Source organism: Lynx canadensis, chromosome D1 (genome assembly GCF_007474595.2).
Source record: "Lynx canadensis isolate LIC74 chromosome D1, mLynCan4.pri.v2, whole genome shotgun sequence".
Classification (NCBI taxonomy): Eukaryota; Metazoa; Chordata; class Mammalia; order Carnivora; family Felidae; genus Lynx; species Lynx canadensis.
The window spans coordinates 58,045,516-58,062,683 of NC_044312.2; the positions used below are offsets into that span (position 1 = coordinate 58,045,516).

General features: G+C 47.6%; 1 protein-coding gene across 1 annotated transcript in view; it reads left to right on the forward strand.

The window, feature by feature from the left end:
- Window positions 1-14,181, forward strand: part of C2CD3 (C2 domain containing 3 centriole elongation regulator) — a 147,454-nt gene extending 133,273 nt beyond the window's left edge. The window contains 1 exon segment of the mRNA XM_030331170.1: window positions 13,351-14,181. Within this exon segment, the coding sequence (XP_030187030.1) occupies window positions 13,351-13,491 (141 nt within the window). The 3' untranslated portion in view covers window positions 13,492-14,181.
- Window positions 14,182-17,168: the final 2,987 nt, after the last annotated feature.

Consider the following 17,168-nt stretch of genomic DNA (forward strand, 5'->3'; position numbering starts at 1 on the left):
TTTTATGCTTCTTGGTGCAATTGTGAATGGGATCAGTTTCTTTATTTGTCTTTCTGTTGCTTCATTGTTAGTGTATAAGAATGCAACTGATTTCTGTACATTGATTTTGTATCCTGCAACTTTGCTGAATTCATGTATCAGTTCTAGCAGACTTTTGGTGGAGTCTATTGGATTTTCCATGTATAATATCATGTCATCTGCAAAAAGCGAAAGCTTGACTTCATCTTTGCCAATTTTGATGCCTTTGATTTCCTTTTGTTGTCTGATTGCTGATGCTAGAACTTCCAGCACTATGTTAAACAACAGCGGTGAGAGTGGGCATCCCTGTCGTGTTCCTGATCTCAGGGAAAAAGCTCTCAGTTTTTCCCCGTTGAGGATGATGTTAGCTGTGGGCTTTTCATAAATGGCTTTTATGATCTTTAAGTATGTTCCTTCTATCCCGAAATCAAGTATGTATTTAAGGCACTAGCAAGTAGAGGCACCAAAAGCTAAGAGAAAAAAAAAAAAAGTAAGGATTACATGTATTTTTTAAAGCATTGAAATAGTTACCATGGGATAAATCAGAACTTTGATTCACTTCATTATATTTGTTTTAGATCTAATTGTGAATTTTATTTGGGCAGCGGCACCATAATCTTCTCAGCTTACAGTCTCTGAAGGCCTTAAAAGTGGCCTCACTTTGAAGAATTTAAGACAAGAAATATACTTTTATATTTACCCACATACTATTTCTGGTGTTCTTCATTCCTTCTTCACATCCTGATTTTTTCGCTCCATTTCCCTTCAGCATGAAGAATTTCCTTTAGAATTTCATGAATTGCAGGGGCGCCTGGGTGGCTCATTCGGTTAAGTGTACGAATCTTAATGTCGGCTCAGGTCATGATTTCACAGCTTGTGGGATGGAGCCCCATGTGGAGCTCTGCACTGGCAGTGCAGAGCCTGCTTGGGATTCTCTGTCTCTCCCAGCTCAGCCCCGCTCCCCTGCTCACATGTGCATACTCACTCTCTCTCTCTCAAAATAAATAAACAAATATTAAAAAAAAAAAAAAAGAATTTCATGTATTGCAGACCTACTGGTAACAGCTTCAATTGTCTGAAAATATCTTTATTTTGCCTTCACTTTTTAAGGATATTTCTTCCACTGGATATAGAATTCCAACTTGAATTGTTTGTTTTAGCATTTTAGAGCAATCATTCCATACTCTGACTTACATTGTTTCTGATGAGAAACAACCATCATTCTTATTGTCGCTGCCCCAAATGTAATGTGACCTTTATTCTCTGTTTTTAGGGTTTTCTCTGTTTTTCAACAGTTTGACTACAGTGTTCATAGTTGTGGAGGATAGGGGAGAAAGAACACATAGGTCTATTCAGCAGTATTAGCAATGTTTTAGTACTTAGGTTTGGTTCTATTGATCTTCAAAAACAAAAGAGCCAGTTATTTTACCGGCTGAATGAGTTTATTCTGGAATAGTAGAGGTATTGCACTTTGGGAACAAGCAAACTATGGTAAACCATTGGCACATGTGCAAAACAGAGAGGGGCTTGCTTTTATAAAGAGAGAGGAGGAAGCTGGGAGGGGCTTTTCAGCTGAGTTCTCCTTGGCTGAGTTGTTGCTGGGCCAGGAGAATTCTTCCTTTTTCCTGCTGGGGTATGTAAAGTAAGATTACTGTTGAGGAATGCTAGGTCTGCTTCTTACAAGTGACTCCATTTTAAGTGAGGTTTCCTTTATTTTCACAGTTGGGTTGGGTTGTGGGTTCACAGATGTTCATTTTTATTCTGCTTTATAATTTACATATGTTACATAGTTTGTTATGTTACACAGTGAAATCACAAATTTGTATGTAACTAAAATTTTAAGAGTGATTGAATGGTGAAAAATGGAGACACAAGCTCCTGCCATAAATCTGCCTGTGAATGTGGAGCGGGGAAATAGAATAGTGGCTGGAATAGCATAGGCGATAAAGATACAAGGTTTTGTTTTATTTCATATGGGAATGGCTACAGCTTTCTTTATGCTAATGCAATGATCCAATAGAGAAAAGGAGAAGGAGAAGGTGCAGGAGAGGGAGAGAAAATAGAAAAGATGGTCCCTGAGTCAGAGGGGGCATGGGATCCAGAGCACATGTGGAGGTAGCCTTTTGAGAGGAAAAAGAAAACTCACCCTGTAGCATGGAGGAAGATGGAGAAGGTCGAGAAGATGGGTGCTAAAGCAAGTAGGATTAGAAGTTTGGCGGTAAGGTTTCCCATTTGATGAAAGCTTCTATTTTCTTATCTTCTGTTCTCTGTAATGTCTCAGGCCCTGTCAGCAAAGTGAGAGTCGGGGAAGGGAGGGCAGGAGCCTTGTCCTGTACCCTCATTTGGGAATTTCATCTATTCTGCCTCCTCCTAAGGCTGGCCTTGGCCCTGAAGATTGAAGAGAAGCATTTTGAGAGGCTGCTGGGCTCTTCCTAAGGAGTGTCCTAGGACTGCTGTGCTATAGCTAACCTGCTGTAGGGCCAGGCACACAACTCATCCCTGCAAAAGGAAAGAGCTTGTAAGTGCTGGCTCAGCTGCTCTGGCCTCACCATCTAAGGGAAGGCCTAATCCTTCACTCTAAGTTGAAATGATGCCCCAGAGCCCAGGAACCTCCCAGACAGTCTCCACTTCCAGCATCCGTGAAACAGGTTTTTTTCCTGCTCCTTCCCCAACAGTATAGTCGATCTAGGTCTCTGTGTGACATTAGTCAGTCAAGTCTTCTGATCTTTCTGAGTTGTTTCCTCATTTGTCAGATGGGATTATCAGGCCTAACAGGGAAGTTGTAGAATGCCACGTGCCACACAGAGAGGGTATAGAGGCCAGCCCTTAGCTCTCCTAGTCATGACTGCTTCATCTCCGGTTGTCACCTCTTCCAGGAGGGGAGGAAGATGGGAGGACTGCTACACAGTCAACCAGTGGCAGTTTCATATTACTTGTGAATCAGGTTCTGCTGCCTCTGCTTTCTCTTACCTCTCCAGATAAAGTACCTCTTCACTGGGACAGCTTCTTGGTATTTATGTAAAGTTACTTTTTTTGTTGTTTTGTTTTTTGTTTTTTACTGTAAAGTCACTTCTGATTCTGTTTGCTTAACTGCTTGTGGGCAAACTAGTTTTATCAACTTCCTTAAAGGGGAGGAAGGAGGTAGAAGATGAGACAGCAGTATTTTACATCCTGTTTTCCCCAGGTTTATGTCCTTTGCTCTTGTAGATGTTTCTTTGGGAAAATCTCAACCACTCCCAAATACTTCAGTTATTATTTACAGTTTGACGACTCTCAGATCCTTATTTTCAGTCTAGACTTCTTTTCCATGCTACAGACGCACATGGATCCAACTGTATCCTGGCCATCTTTTCCTTGATGTACCTCAGACAGTTCACTATGTCCCAGACTTGAACTTGTCACCTTCCTTTGCTTCCCCCACTGTGCCATCTGCATTCCTTATCTCTGTAAACCCAACTACTATCATGTGGCTACTTCTGCCAGAAGCATAGATATCATCTTCCCATCCTCTTGCTCCTTTATCCCCCGTGACCTGACCGAGAGCCAATCTGCTACCAGGGTCTGTTAATTCTACCACCTTTTGTATCTACTCGCTTCTCACCATCCCATTATCTAGTCTCAGTCATCTTCCTCATGACTCTTTCTGACTAGTCTCAGTCATATCCACTCTTTCACGCCACTGGAAGGGAGAGGGACTCTTCAAGGTTGCCACAAAAACTTTATTTATTGAAAAACCCATATTCTTAAACCACTTATCAAATCTGAGTGCCCAATTTATTTGACCTCAGCGGCATGTAACATAATTGATCTCTCTCCTTTAAACACTTTCTTCACTTGTTTCTAAGGCATCAGTTCCTCTTGGTTCTCCACCTCCCTCATGGCTGCTTCTGCTCAGCTACCTTTACTCGTTCTCCCTTACTTCCCCTACTTGGTAATATAGGAGTCACCCAGGACATAGTCTTTATACTTCAGTCTTTGCATTTGCTTTCTAGATGACCCCATCTGATCTCAAAGCTTCAAGTCCCCTCTGTTTGCTGACAACTGCTGATGGTTATCTTAGCTCGCATTTCTCTTGTAAACTCTAGACTCATATGTCCAACTGCCTACTCAGCAACTCCATTTGGATATCTGAGATACTCGAATGAACACTCACTTCAGATTTTATTCCTCAGATCTGTTCCTCAGCCTTCCCCATCTCAGTTAAGCAGCTACTCTATGCTTCTAGTTCAGTTGTTCAGGCCACAACCCTTGGAATCACCTCCAGTGCCTCTGTTTGCAGTCCACCAAGAAATTCTGGCAGCTCTGTCTTTAAAATATATCCAAATCTAACTACAGTAAAACCTTGGTTTGCAAGCATAATTCATTCTGAAAACAAGCTTGTAATCAAAGCACTTGTATATCAAAGTGTATTTCCCCATAAATAATCAAAACTCAGATGATTTGTTCCACAACCCAAAAATATTCATATAAAAATGATTTCAGTATTGTAACATAATACAAAATACAAAGAAAATACAAAATATAAAGAAAAATAAATTAACCTGCACTTACTGTTGAAAACTTCATGGTTGGTGTGAGGGAGACAAGAGAGGAGGGTTATTGTGTAGGACAACTTTCACTATCACTAACAGAATCACTGCTATCTATTGGCTCAGTGGAATATTTTTCTTTTTGGGCAACAGGAACTTATCCAATGACATTTGCTTTTGTCTCCTTTTGAGGAGGCAATGTGACATTGCATTGTCGTTAAACAGATTCATCACTCACACTGCTACAGCCTTGTTCAGGTTCTTTCTTTTCTACAAAATTTTGCACTGTTTTTCCACATTTTACACATCTCCCTAATCTCATGTGAAGTGAGGGATTCCTCCGCCTTTTTCTCCTCCTCTGCAGACGAGATGCAGACATAGACTTCTTATAAAATCTTGCAATTTCGGCCACTCGTGTAACTCATTTGTACTTCTTGATGATTTCCTTTACTTACACTCCACCATAATCATCTCCTTCTTACTGCCTTTCTTTCCAGCCTTTTTCTGCATGGGGGCCACTGTACATGCTCACATGGATGTTGACTATAGTACAGTATTAATAAACTTGTCATATATTGTATTTAATGTAACTGGCAATAAGGCAGCAGAGGAAAGGGTCTCTCTCTGCAGACCCCTGACCTAGAATGAAGCAAAGCATTCCTAAGGTTACTCTTGTATGGAAAAGCAAAGGACGGTCCATGGGTGCTTTGAAGTGACAAAAAATACACTAGTGCCAGTTGTGGGCACCTTCCAACATTCTGAAAAATCACTGATTTCTGCCAAACACTGCGGCCTGAGACCAAGCATCTGAGCATGGATCACCCACAATCCCACAGCGAGAGAGGGAGGAGAGACACAGAACCATTGGCTCAGTTGTGATGTGATGTTCGGCGTCATGTGCTACTTGTATTGCAAGACATTGCTCATTTATCAAGTTAAAATTTACTAGAAAGCTTTGCTTATCTTGTGGAACGTTCTCAGAACAAGTTACTCGCAATCCAAGGTTTTACTGTATTTGTCACGACTCCAGCCATTTCCACCCTGATCTAAACCACCATTACCTCTTGTCTAGATTATTGCAGGAGTCTCCTCACTTGCCTGTCTGCTTCTGCTCTTGCCTCTGGCAACCCACTCCCCATACAGCATCTGTTAACCTTTTAAGATGATGAATAAATCATGTGACTTCTCTGCTTGGAACCCTCTAGTAACTTCTTATTGGTGACTAGGAGAGCCAGAATTGGGCCTGAGGACATGGAGACCAGAGTGTAGGAAGGTAGTTTGGGCCTCAAACTTGAAATATACATCTTCCGGCAAATTAAAAAGCCATAGTCCTGAGTTCGGTGCAGGAGAAGACGGAAGGCCCCTTCCCTCAGGACCTCATAGTTCCCCAGGGGAGCCAGCTTTATATCTCAGTCCACCAACTCCATCAAGTGCCCGTCATGCTTAAAGAACAGGACCTGGTACTACAGGCTTTGCCTTCAGAGAGCTGACAGTTCCTAGTGGCCTCCAAACCACTCACTTTCTAAATGATATTAGCCTACAGTAACACTTAAATAAAACAAAACAAAAAGAATGAATATAGGGAAAGGAAGACAGCCACAGGAGTGGCTTGAGTAGAATTCAGCAGAGATGAAGGAAAGGCTTTACAAGCTGTGGATCTGGGGAAAAGAAACCTCTCAGAGAATCAACAGATTTGGCAACCTGGAGGTACAAGCAGTATATGCTAGGGAGGAGGTCAGAGGTAGCGAAAGATTGGACTGGACCAGAATAGGGTAGGATAGGAATCAGATGCAAAGAGCAAAAGCAACCTGTCACCTGAGCCTTGGTCTCTGCCTGCCTACATGGCAGTTCCTTACCATGAGATGGGCCCTGTCTTGTTCTTGGTCTTGCTGTCTAAAGTCCAGGCTCTACACACATCATGAATGAGCCCTCAGATTTTTTTTTTTTTAATGCTTTTTTATTTTTCAGAGACAGAGTTGGGGAGGGGCAGAAAGAGAGGGAAACAGAGGATCTTCACAGGCTCCATGCTGTCAGTGTAATGGGGTTCGAACTCACAAACTGTGAGATCATGACCTGAGCCAAAGTCCAATGCTTAACCAACTGAGCCACCCAGGTACCCCAATGAGCCCTTGGATTAGCCACAGGCATGGGGTCAGGTGCTCTTCCTGAGGAGTGTTGTTCCTGAGGAGTGAATGTAGGAGGCAGGAAGTCAGAGGCAAAGCCAGGCACAAGTGTACCCTTGAGAGCCTTGAGTTGTCTACTGCCCCCCACCCTAGCGTTCTCACCTCCATTCAGCCAGATCCCACAGCATTTTAGACATCACTAGGGATCAAAGTGCTTGGCCAGCTGGGGAGCTGAGAGTCAGCAAACCTGGTTTCTTGCCCTGACTCGGCTGCTGGGTTTCTGAGGAATCTTGGGCATGGTCTCTCCAGAGGCAACACAGACTTAATTTGTGACTGTATTTCTCTCTTCTCTCCTACCAGGCAGTTTTGTACAGTGGCGAGAAGGGTGGCCTATGAATCTAGGAAGCCTAAGTTTAAACTTCAGCCACTTATTAGCTGTGGAACCTCCTGGGGCAAGCTATCTAACTTTTCTGTGCTTTGGTTCCTTTATCTGAATAAGGGGCACCTGGGTGGCTCAGTTGGTTGTGTCCGACTCTTGGTTTTGGCTCAGGTCACGATCTCACAGTTCATGAGATTCTTGCGGTCAAGCCCATGTCGGGCTCTGCATGACAGCACAGTGCCTGCTTCAGATTCTCCCTCTCTCTCTCTCTCTCTCTCTCTCCCCCTCCACTCACTCACGTGTGTGTTCTCTCTCTCTCAAAATAAATAAGTACACTTTTTTAAAAAATGGGCATAAGAGACTTGCCTCCTAGGATTTGTTTTGTGTAGGATTAACTGAGTAAGAGATGTAAAGTACAGTTATTCGTGGCACATAAGAGAGAACTATATGAGTATTAGTTATTGTTATTTGTATCATCATTATTATTGAAACGTCTTCCCTCTTACGTTGTTCCACTTTGGGGGGAACCGGTAGGATGAAATACTAAGAGATGAGGGTGTGATCAAAAGCTTAGGACCAAGAACTGGAAGCTGGGAAGTTAGGCCCCACAGAGCACCCCTGAAATACGGAGAACAGTTTTCAGGGCTGTAGCAGTTGACTGTGCTCAGTTCAGACCCTGAGTTAGAGGCCCAGGATGACACACCACTCCCACCGGAGGGTGACAGATCCCTAGCCTCGGAAGTCTCTGCCCCGCTGGTCTGTGAATCTGAAGCCTTTTAAGTCCGCTGCTTTTCTCACAGAAGCCCAAGGAATTTCCCTTCCTCGAGCCAGGAGGCATCTAGGAGATGTACAATCCTGGTTGAGAAACCCAGCCTCTACAAAATCATCAGATCACATCAGCAGGGGCCCAAGGGAACTTCCTGAGCCCAGTGTCCTCTCACCTCAGCCTGTGGTCTGGGCCTGATGGCTGAGATGTCCCTCTTAGGGCAGGAGGCCCTGACATATTGCCTCATTTCTTGGAGCCACTGAGTCCCTAGCCCTCTGCAGGGTGCCAAGAAGAGTCCTAAAGGTCCAAGGGTTTCTGATAAAGGCCACACAAAGCTTTCAGGAGGAGATGAGCTCCCTAGCCAAGGGTGTACAGAAGTCAGGGGAAACAGCCAGAATTGGCTGGTGCCCACCCTGGCCCAGAATGCAGCTTGGCAAGCACAGTGAGGGAAAGGGCCCACAGGACTCTTGGGCGGGTGCTGGGCTCAAGTTGCCTGAGCTACTCTGAGGCCAGAGTCTGGGAGGCACCAGGACCTCTTCCAGGAGTGTCACTTTAACCCTTCCCTCTCGGGAGTCTGGACTTTTGAGCCCTCTCACTGGCAGGGTGTGGCTTCAGAGGGTTGAGAAGTCTTGATTTAGTCAGGCCTCTTCATTCTGTATGGGGGGGGGAGGGTGTGAGGACTGAGGCCCAGGGTGAGAGAGTGTGGCTCTAGTCCCTGTGGAATAGGCCTGTTGTCAGGGAAGGCTTCTCAGAGGAAGAATAGGGAGGGACCAGGGGGTGGTGAGGAATGGAGCTCAAAGCGTGGAGCCCAGCCACACTGCATTTGGGCTGGGTGATCAAATTTAGGATTCGCCTCTCAGGGATAGGCCCCTGGTCTCTGTCCTGTCCTCACTTCCCCCCTGCTCCTAGTTGCGGCTGCTGAATCTGCTACTCTCTTTTAGCCTAAGGAAGTCCTAGTCCTAGCCTTCAGAGAAGACCCTGGGAGCCACTCCAAGGGAAGGCACCCAGCCAAGGGGGTGAAAGTTGAGCAAGGCAGGCAGCTGTACTGAGCCCTCACTTGTCTCTGAGGCAGCAATCCGTTGGCAAGCCCACCTAGCCAGCCGGAATCAGGGAGCTGTTTACCTTCAGCTTTCAGCTCTTCCAAAAATGTTGCTTCCAGCTCCTAAATCAGTGTTTATGTCACTTAAGGGAACTCCTCTGGAAAAGAACAAACCTTCAGCCCAGATGCCAGCCCCAGAGGTTCATTGGGCAGGGGGCAATAGAGAGGGGAGAGCTAAGCCAGGCCTGGCCTAGCACTGGGCATGCCTTAGGAAGGTACAGGACCTTACTTCTACTCTACCCGGAGTGAGGTCTGAGAAGAGCAAGGCCTCATTTTGCTCTCTGTAGCAGGTGTCAGCTTTAGCTCCAGCTTAGCAAGAGTTGTCCCCGGCCAGAGCCTTGGTCACATCTGAATTGCATTTCAGCTTCACAGTAGACCTGAGGTAAGAAGGCCAAACGGTTCTTAGCTCCATCTGGAAATGAAGATACTGAGACCAAGAAAGACTGTGTCTTGGCATCAGGCAAGTGGACAGTTGGGCTTGGCCACAGACCAGTGTTCATTCCGCTCCACCCCACAGCCTCTTCTCTGAGAAAGTCCCAGGAACACCCTGAAGCAGGGGTGAGTGGGGACACATGCACCTACCACCTTCCTGGGAGCAGGTGCTCTATTCAAGGGCGTCCATCGGGGGACTGGAGTGAAGACAACCCAGAACACAGCAGTTTGGATCAGACCACATTTCAGACCAAAGAAGAGGGCTGGCCCTTCCTGAGGAGCTTTTGGAGAAGACACTGTATCACAGGGACCTGGCCAAAGAGGGACCCACAGGCTGGGAGAAGTTCCTGGGTTACAGAGCACCTCCTCTTACATTATCTGCTCATGTTGATCCATTTTCAGATGAGGAAGCCAAGGCCCAGAGAGAAAGTGACTTGCCCAAAGCCACTTGGCTAAGAAGTGGTAGAGCCAGGAGGAGAAACCAACTCCCCAGGACAGAGTTAGCCTCTTGATTTGAGGAAGCCCCAGATTTTCCTGCCACTGTTACTCCTTACTCTGTACATGATGCTTTATTTTCATCCCAGCAGGTTTCTACCTATAACCATGAGACAAACACATCTGACTGAAATAATAGGCTACAGAGGCCTATTCATGTTCATGGCCTGGGTGTCCAGATGCCCGGAAAACAACAGGTCCCCATATTTAAAAGTGGGAGAATTTAATGAGAGAACTGGGTGGATTTGATGGGGGCAGTCTGGGAGCCCCTGCCCTGCTGCTATGCTTGACACCCAGACCACAGTAAAAGCCAGTTCTGTCCTTCAGCTTAGGACAGTAATCACCCCCCACCCCATGCCTACATCCCTGTTCACTGGGAAGGTTAAGAGAAATAAGGTCAGTTCCTCTCCAGATATTCAAGAACTTCCCCCAGCAAGCATCAGCCCCTTTCTCTGGGTTTGTCTTCTCTCCATACCTGCACTCAGCCAAATCCACCCCCACTATTTTCCTAGCAGTTATTTCTTCATATCTCTGCTTAAGCCAGCCTCTACCTGGGAGACCCTTTCTCGTCTTCTTTTTTCAAATTCCACCTTCATGTTGTTTCAGGTCCCTCTTCTTGAAAGTACCCTTCCACAGACTTTACCCCATACAGAACACCCACTGTCCAGACTTCAAGGCCCTTACAGCCCCTCAGTCTGATGATCCTGCTTCCATGCAGACTCCTCCTGCCTCCCTAGGAAACCTGAGACTCCTGCAAATCATAGGCTATGCAGGAGCGGAGGGTGAACTCAGATCATGGAGCCCAGTCACGCTGCAGTGGGCTAGGTGGTCAAATTTTGGACTTGCCCCACAGGGCTAGGCCCCTGGTCTATGTGTCTTGTCCCATATTCCCCCCTGTTCCTGGCTACAGCTGCTGAATCTGCTACTCTTCTAGCCCCAAGAAAGTCCTCGTCCTAACCTAGAGGAAGGCAGCCAGCAAGAGGGTGAAAGTTGAGCAAGGCAGGCAGCTGTATTGAGCCTGGGGCCCTGTTCTTTTGTGGGCACCTGGGCACGCAGGGCTCCAGCAGGAACATGGGAGTATTTCAGAGGGACAGTACGTGTAGGGGTAGCCCTACTTCAAGCAACTTCATCTCTGCCCAGTCCTTTCCAAGTTGTGTGTTTGGGGTAACAGCTCTGATGAAAGAACCTTTACTCCTAGTCAAGATGTTTTTTAGACCCTACTGAGGTCAACAAAAGCCAAATGCTGCTGAGTGTGTGTTCTCTGTCTTTCCACACCCCTGCCCTGCCCAGTACACAGAGCCAAGCCCTGTCCCTGGGCCTGGGCCATACAGATAAGGGCCCCCTAGGTTGCTGGGTCCAGGTGTGGGTGCTGGGTAGTTGGCTGAACCAGCCACACACAGTTCAGCTCCAGGGCAGTTGTTGGCCCAGCCAGCAGGTGCAGGCCTGTGCTCATGCTGTGCTATTCTTCCAGTGGAATGACCTCACCCCACCCCCCAGCTCTGCTGAAACTCTGCCCATTTCAGGTATCACCTCTGTGTGAAGCCTCCCCTGTCCATCCTGGCTGTTATGGATTGCCCCTTTCTCTATGCTCCCCAGTTCTAAGCTTCATCTCTGATTGTTAGATATATTGGCGTCTGTCTCTCCTCTAGCCTGAGCAGCCCTGTGGGGACAGGAACCGGGGGTACCTATTGTCCTTAAAAGGTGATCAGGTTGAATGGATCTTAGGCTCCTGAAAGGTTTGCTGAGTCACCAACAAAGGTCTTTTGATGTTCATCTCATGAACTGAGGTACTTGGCCCATCCAGAGATGGAGAACTAGACCCATTAGAGCCTCTCCAAAACAGAATGCTTCTCTCCTGGCAGATGAGGACACAAGAGACAGGGGACCATGCTCTTAGGCCTGTTTTCCCATCTGGCTTACAGAACAAACATCTCCCTAGTCCCCTTTCACTGCAGCAGAGAAAGAAATGGAAAGTAAGATACAGCTGGTGACCCAGAAGATCCATCTGCAGTGTAGCCCTGGGGACTGGAATGGGATTTAGTGTCACCTCTAAATCCTAAATAGCTCATGAAATAACAGGCATGCATCTTGGGAGTAAAGAGGGGAATATGCAGACTTAAAGTGCTGCTGAGCCCCTGAGAGGATTTGACTTAACCAAGGGCCTGGCACATGGTAGGCCAACAACCACTGGTTCTAGAATGAGTGAATAAGATGTTTGCTGCAAGAGGCAGTCTCCTCCCCATGCAATTTAAACCTCTGGTCACCAAGGCTTGGTCCCACCCATTCACTGGTCTAGCAGTTAACCACGCTCCTGTCTTGGACCTGGCCCAGTTGGAGTCGCAAGCATCAGACCCAGTCCATGTCTTGCAGGAGCACTGGGCAACTGGCCTACCATGGCCCGAGGCATTATGGGGTATGGGTACCTCTCATAGTTTAGAAGAAAGAACTACAAATGTGAGCAAAGGGTGGGTTTCCTTTTTTCCCTTTTAGTCTAGGTCTGCCTAGAAGACAGGGAGCTGTATCTTCTCCACTCTACTGGGCATGCCCAGCCCCTAGCACTGCTTTGTTCTTGGTTCTCAGTTAACCCTACCTGTGGGCTGTCAGTGCTGAGGGTTTGCTCAGGTTGTATACACTCCTTTAGAGGTTAGCATTTAGAATTCCAGGGCAGGCTACATGCTGTGAAGTCAGCCAAGTTTGCCTGTGGTGACAACTCCCATCTCCTTTCAGCACTCTCTCTTCCCCTACTAGGCTTCCACCTCTTCCCTGGGACCTTGCTGTCAGCCAGCTACCTGGGGTGACTTTTCTGTACAGCTTTGAGCTCCTTCAGGGCAGGAACCTGGCACCAAAAATAAAGGGGGGGGGGGTGTTGAATGAGCAAAAGAGTAAGTTATAAAGGCATCCAGAAGACCACAATGGCATAACCCAAATGTACACTAAGACCTTAAAGAGGAATTAGTGATACCCTGTCAGCCCAAGGCAGGAAAAGTTTGGTAGCAGGGCCATGGGTATGCCCTATGTCAGTCACCTGGCAGTTCTAGGAACTCCCAGTGGCCATACAGAGAGTGTATTATTCACCAACATCTTCCCCCTGGCAGTTAAATATATTCCCAGGTCACATGTGGAACAATTACAACTCAGAAGACAAATGACTTACCTAGATTCATTCAGCAAGAGAAGGGACGAGGCTTTAAACCTGTCCCGGAGGATACTCCTCCAGAGGCACAGAAAGAGTCTGAGCTAGGGTTCACATCTTGGCTCTGCTACTCCAAACTATGCGACCTTGAGTTTATTTAGCCTGAACTATAGTTTCCTCTCTGTGGCCTGCGAATGATGTACCCACCTACAGGGTAGAGGTGAGGGTTAAACAAGATCAAGTACGTGAAGGACTTTGTAAACCAGTCAGCTCTATGTCAATATTAGCCAAAGGACCAAAAGATGACAGTAATCAAAGTCATTTCTTGGAGGTGCCATATCCTCAATGCTAACCTAGCTGACTTCTTCCTCTCCAGGACAAGAGTGAGGCCTCCAGCAGACCCTTGTCTGGAAGGCCTGCTCGTCCCAGACCTAACTCGCTGCCTCCCAACCTGCCTGAAGAAGAAACTCGCAGGATCGCACGGATATTTTCTTCCCAATACTCCCAGAAAGACTAATGCAACCTGAGAGACCGAGGGAAGGACCCACCTGTCCACCTGCCCTCGGCCTTGTCCGGCTTGCATGAGGCACGAGGTCTGCTTCCTTCAGGGCTGTGAGACCCCTGAAACCATCACCAGCCTCGCCCATGGGTGCCTGGAGACCCATCCAGCACAGACTGGAGGAACGTCCCAAACCAGCCCAGTGTCCACCTGCCAGGATTTCAGCTTCTTCCTTCTATAGTGAGGCAAAGGCTAGGAACAAAACGGACTCCAGTGCCCAAGTGGAATCATCCATCTTTTGACCAAGGGACCTGAGCAGGCATCTTTTGGCTGAGAAACTCTTTCCAATGTCCTTGGTAGCCTGCTGCTGACCTGAGGCAACCTTCTGCCTGAATACCATGGGCCACTTTTGCCTTAAAGTTAGAACAAGGTAGAGGAGGGAGTGAAGATTGTGTGCATCATGCATAGCCAAGGAAATCCTAGGGCCGCCTCCATTTGACTTGCTTAGGAATAAGCATATTTTATAGCTATAAATTATTTTATGCTGTGTTAAACTAATCAATAGAAAAGGAGAGGAGAATCACCTCCTTTAGACTTTTTAATCTGATTATCTTAAATTCTAACCATGCTTTTAACTTATTGTTTTTACCCAGCTCTGAAGGTCATTATTCCTACCTGTGTTTGAATAAAATCATATTGGTATTTGTATTTTGTACACAGCTGTCTTCTGGGTTGGCCACTGGACTGGGGTATTAGGAATCCATTTGTGCTCTAACGGCCAGAGGAAAGCTTGAAAACCATAGTCCTTTCAGCTCACCTGGAACTGGGGGCCCGGGTCACCATGAGACTTCTGAACTTCCCTTCCCCAAAGGTCAGATTGGTCCAGATTAGGATGACACCTTTTGCCTCAAATCTATCAGCAAAGTGGAGCGGTCTGCTGGAATAGGTCTCAGAATCCTTGACCTCTCTAGGATGGGTAGCTCTGGCTTAAGATTGTCAGACTCTAAACGTTTGAGCAGCTACTGTAGACGGGGCCTGTGGGGAAGATAAGAAAGGGGCAAAGATATGCAGAGTGGTGACCGGGAGAAAAGGTTGGAAGAGAACTAAAATGGAGGCCCCGCTCTCCCAAGCACAGTGTATTTCACTTAGTCCTCAAAACAACTCTATAACCTACATACCATGATTCCCATTTTAGAAACTGAAACTCACTGAAGTCATTTGCGTCTTTATGTAGCTAGGAATGAATCACCACACAAAACATTTTCAGAGATGTCACAAGGCTTCTGCACACAGGGTATAGCCAGTGAGTGCTCTGAATTGGGGGAATTCATGGAGAAAGACCATGTGGGCTAGAGCAACCAAGGAAGGCTTCCTAGAAGAGTTGAGTCTGCAGATGAGCCCAGAGAGAGAACTTAGGGCCACAGACCGCTAGGGATAGAGAAGAAGCCGGTCTGACCCTGCCACTTCCCTGACAGGTCCCCTCTGGCTTGACTGTCCTCCCATCTGAGACTGTTGCCTCAGCTGTAAAACACAGATAATAATGCTTCAGAGGGTTGTTGTGAAGATTAAACGAGATGACATTTGTGAAAGTGCTTCACCCGCACTTGGCACTTAGTGGAAGCTGAGAAAATGTCAGCTCCTCCCACTCCTCCCCCACTGTCCTGGAGCAAACCAGCAGATGGGCAAGCACACCAACTCTGAGACAGGCAGGACGTGCCCTAGGGGGCACAGGGTAATGCAGGAACCCCGAGGCGGCACAGGGTGCCCCCTCATCAGGGAAGTGCCCTCAGACCAAGCTGGTGCCCTTCATTTGTTCATCTCGTCCCCCAGCCTTCGGCCCGCCACTCACCCCCTCCCCAGTGCCTCCTCTCAGGTCAACAGTGGGAGCTTTCAAGGAAAGGGGAAGGGGATGCTCCACCACCCTTGAGGCCACACAGAACCTACAGAGGGGTAGTCGGGCTCAGGCCTGAGGGGTTAAGCCTCAGGTGAAGAATATTCATTCCTTCCAAATCCTGCTGCAGCTCCTGTAAATAACCTGATAGGGGTCAAGTTAGGATAAGGCCACAGGAGGACACAGGGTGCTCCCACCCAGGCAGCTCCTCCTACCCAGTCTCAGGGCAGCCCCCAATGACAAAGGCACCCCAACGGTCTGAAAACCACCACCTCGACTTACAAAAAGTGTGTTATTTACCAGTATCTTCTCCCTGAAAGTTGGATCTCTTTCCTGGTGACAACTCAGAGGTGAAAAGCCTTGCAGGCCATGCAGCGTGGGTTAAGGGAATGAGGTACATATCTGACAATAGCTACAGTCCCCCTTGCTTCCCATCAGGCACTTACTGCCTCTGCAGAGCCCTGAAAATGGGTGTTTCTGATCACCAGATGCTGGATGATCCCAGCCCATTGCAGCCAACCTTGGAACTTGAGCGCCTATTGGATTCTGGGGACAGGGAGCCAAAGCAGACACACCTGGCCCTGTCCTCAAGAAGCCTCCCAGACCAGGGGCACCTGGGTGGCTCAGTCAGCTAGGCCTCCAGCTTTCGCTCAGGTCATGATCTCATGGTTCATGAGTTCGAGCCCTGCGCTGGGCTCTGTGCTGACAGCTCAGAGCCTGGAGCCTGCTTTGGATTCTGTGTCTTCCTCTCTCTGCCCCTCCCCCACTCACACTCTGTGTGTCAAAAATAAAGAAACATTTAAAAAAAAAATTTTTTTTTTTAAAGAAGCCTCCCAAGCCAGTGTAAGCTGAGTCCTCCCTCTGGGTACCAGGGTCCACAGCCTCTTTGAGCTCCTACTGTTTATCCCTCCCCATATACCCACTGCAATTCACCCACCACCTTCAGGTCAGCATTTCCAGCTGGAGCCCAAAACCTGCTTCTTGATCCCAACCTCAGCAGTCCTAGCAGCCCCTTCCCTGTGTTAGAAATAATACAAGTGCTGGGGCACCTGGGTGGCTCAGTTGGTTAAGCATCCAACTTCGGCTCAGGTCATGATCTCACAGCTCGTGGGTTCGAGCCCCGCATCAGGCTCTGTGCTGACAGCTCAGAGCCCTGGAGCCTGCTTCGGATTCTGTGCCTCCCTCTCTCTCTGCCCCAACCCACTCACATTCTGTCTCTGTCTCTCTCAAGAATAAACATTAAAAAAAATTTTTTTTAAAAAAAAAAAGAAAAGAAATAACACAAGTGCCTGTGCTGCTGATGTGAGGGGCAGGGCCTGGTCCAAGGAAGAGGACACAGCCCTGGCTCTGCACTTGACTGTCTGGACTTGTGACCACTTGCCCTGTGGCCATGACTCTGTGCCCAAGTCCAGAAATGGCCTCTGCCCCACCTAGTTAACTCCCTTCCCAACCTCCTCCCCTTCTCCTCTCCTGTCCCCCTACCCTCCTCTTTCCTATGCCACCTGGGTCCCAGGTTCAGATGGGCCCCACCCTCCCCCTCAGTGCCTACCGATGGAGCCTATGGTAGGAGCTGCTGGGGACCCTCCCTGCTGTGCTTCACACACCTTCCCCAGCTCCCTTTGGCTCCCTTCAGCAGTGTCCATGCTGAAGCCTTCAAGTGTCACGTCAGAGACGGTAATGGTCACGGCAGATAGGCCCAGAATATGATGTTATTATAATTTAATTGGACCCTGCCACATACTAGCGGTATGACCTGGGTAAGTCCTTGTGTCTCCCTGAGACCCAGTTCTCTTCTCTGTAAAAT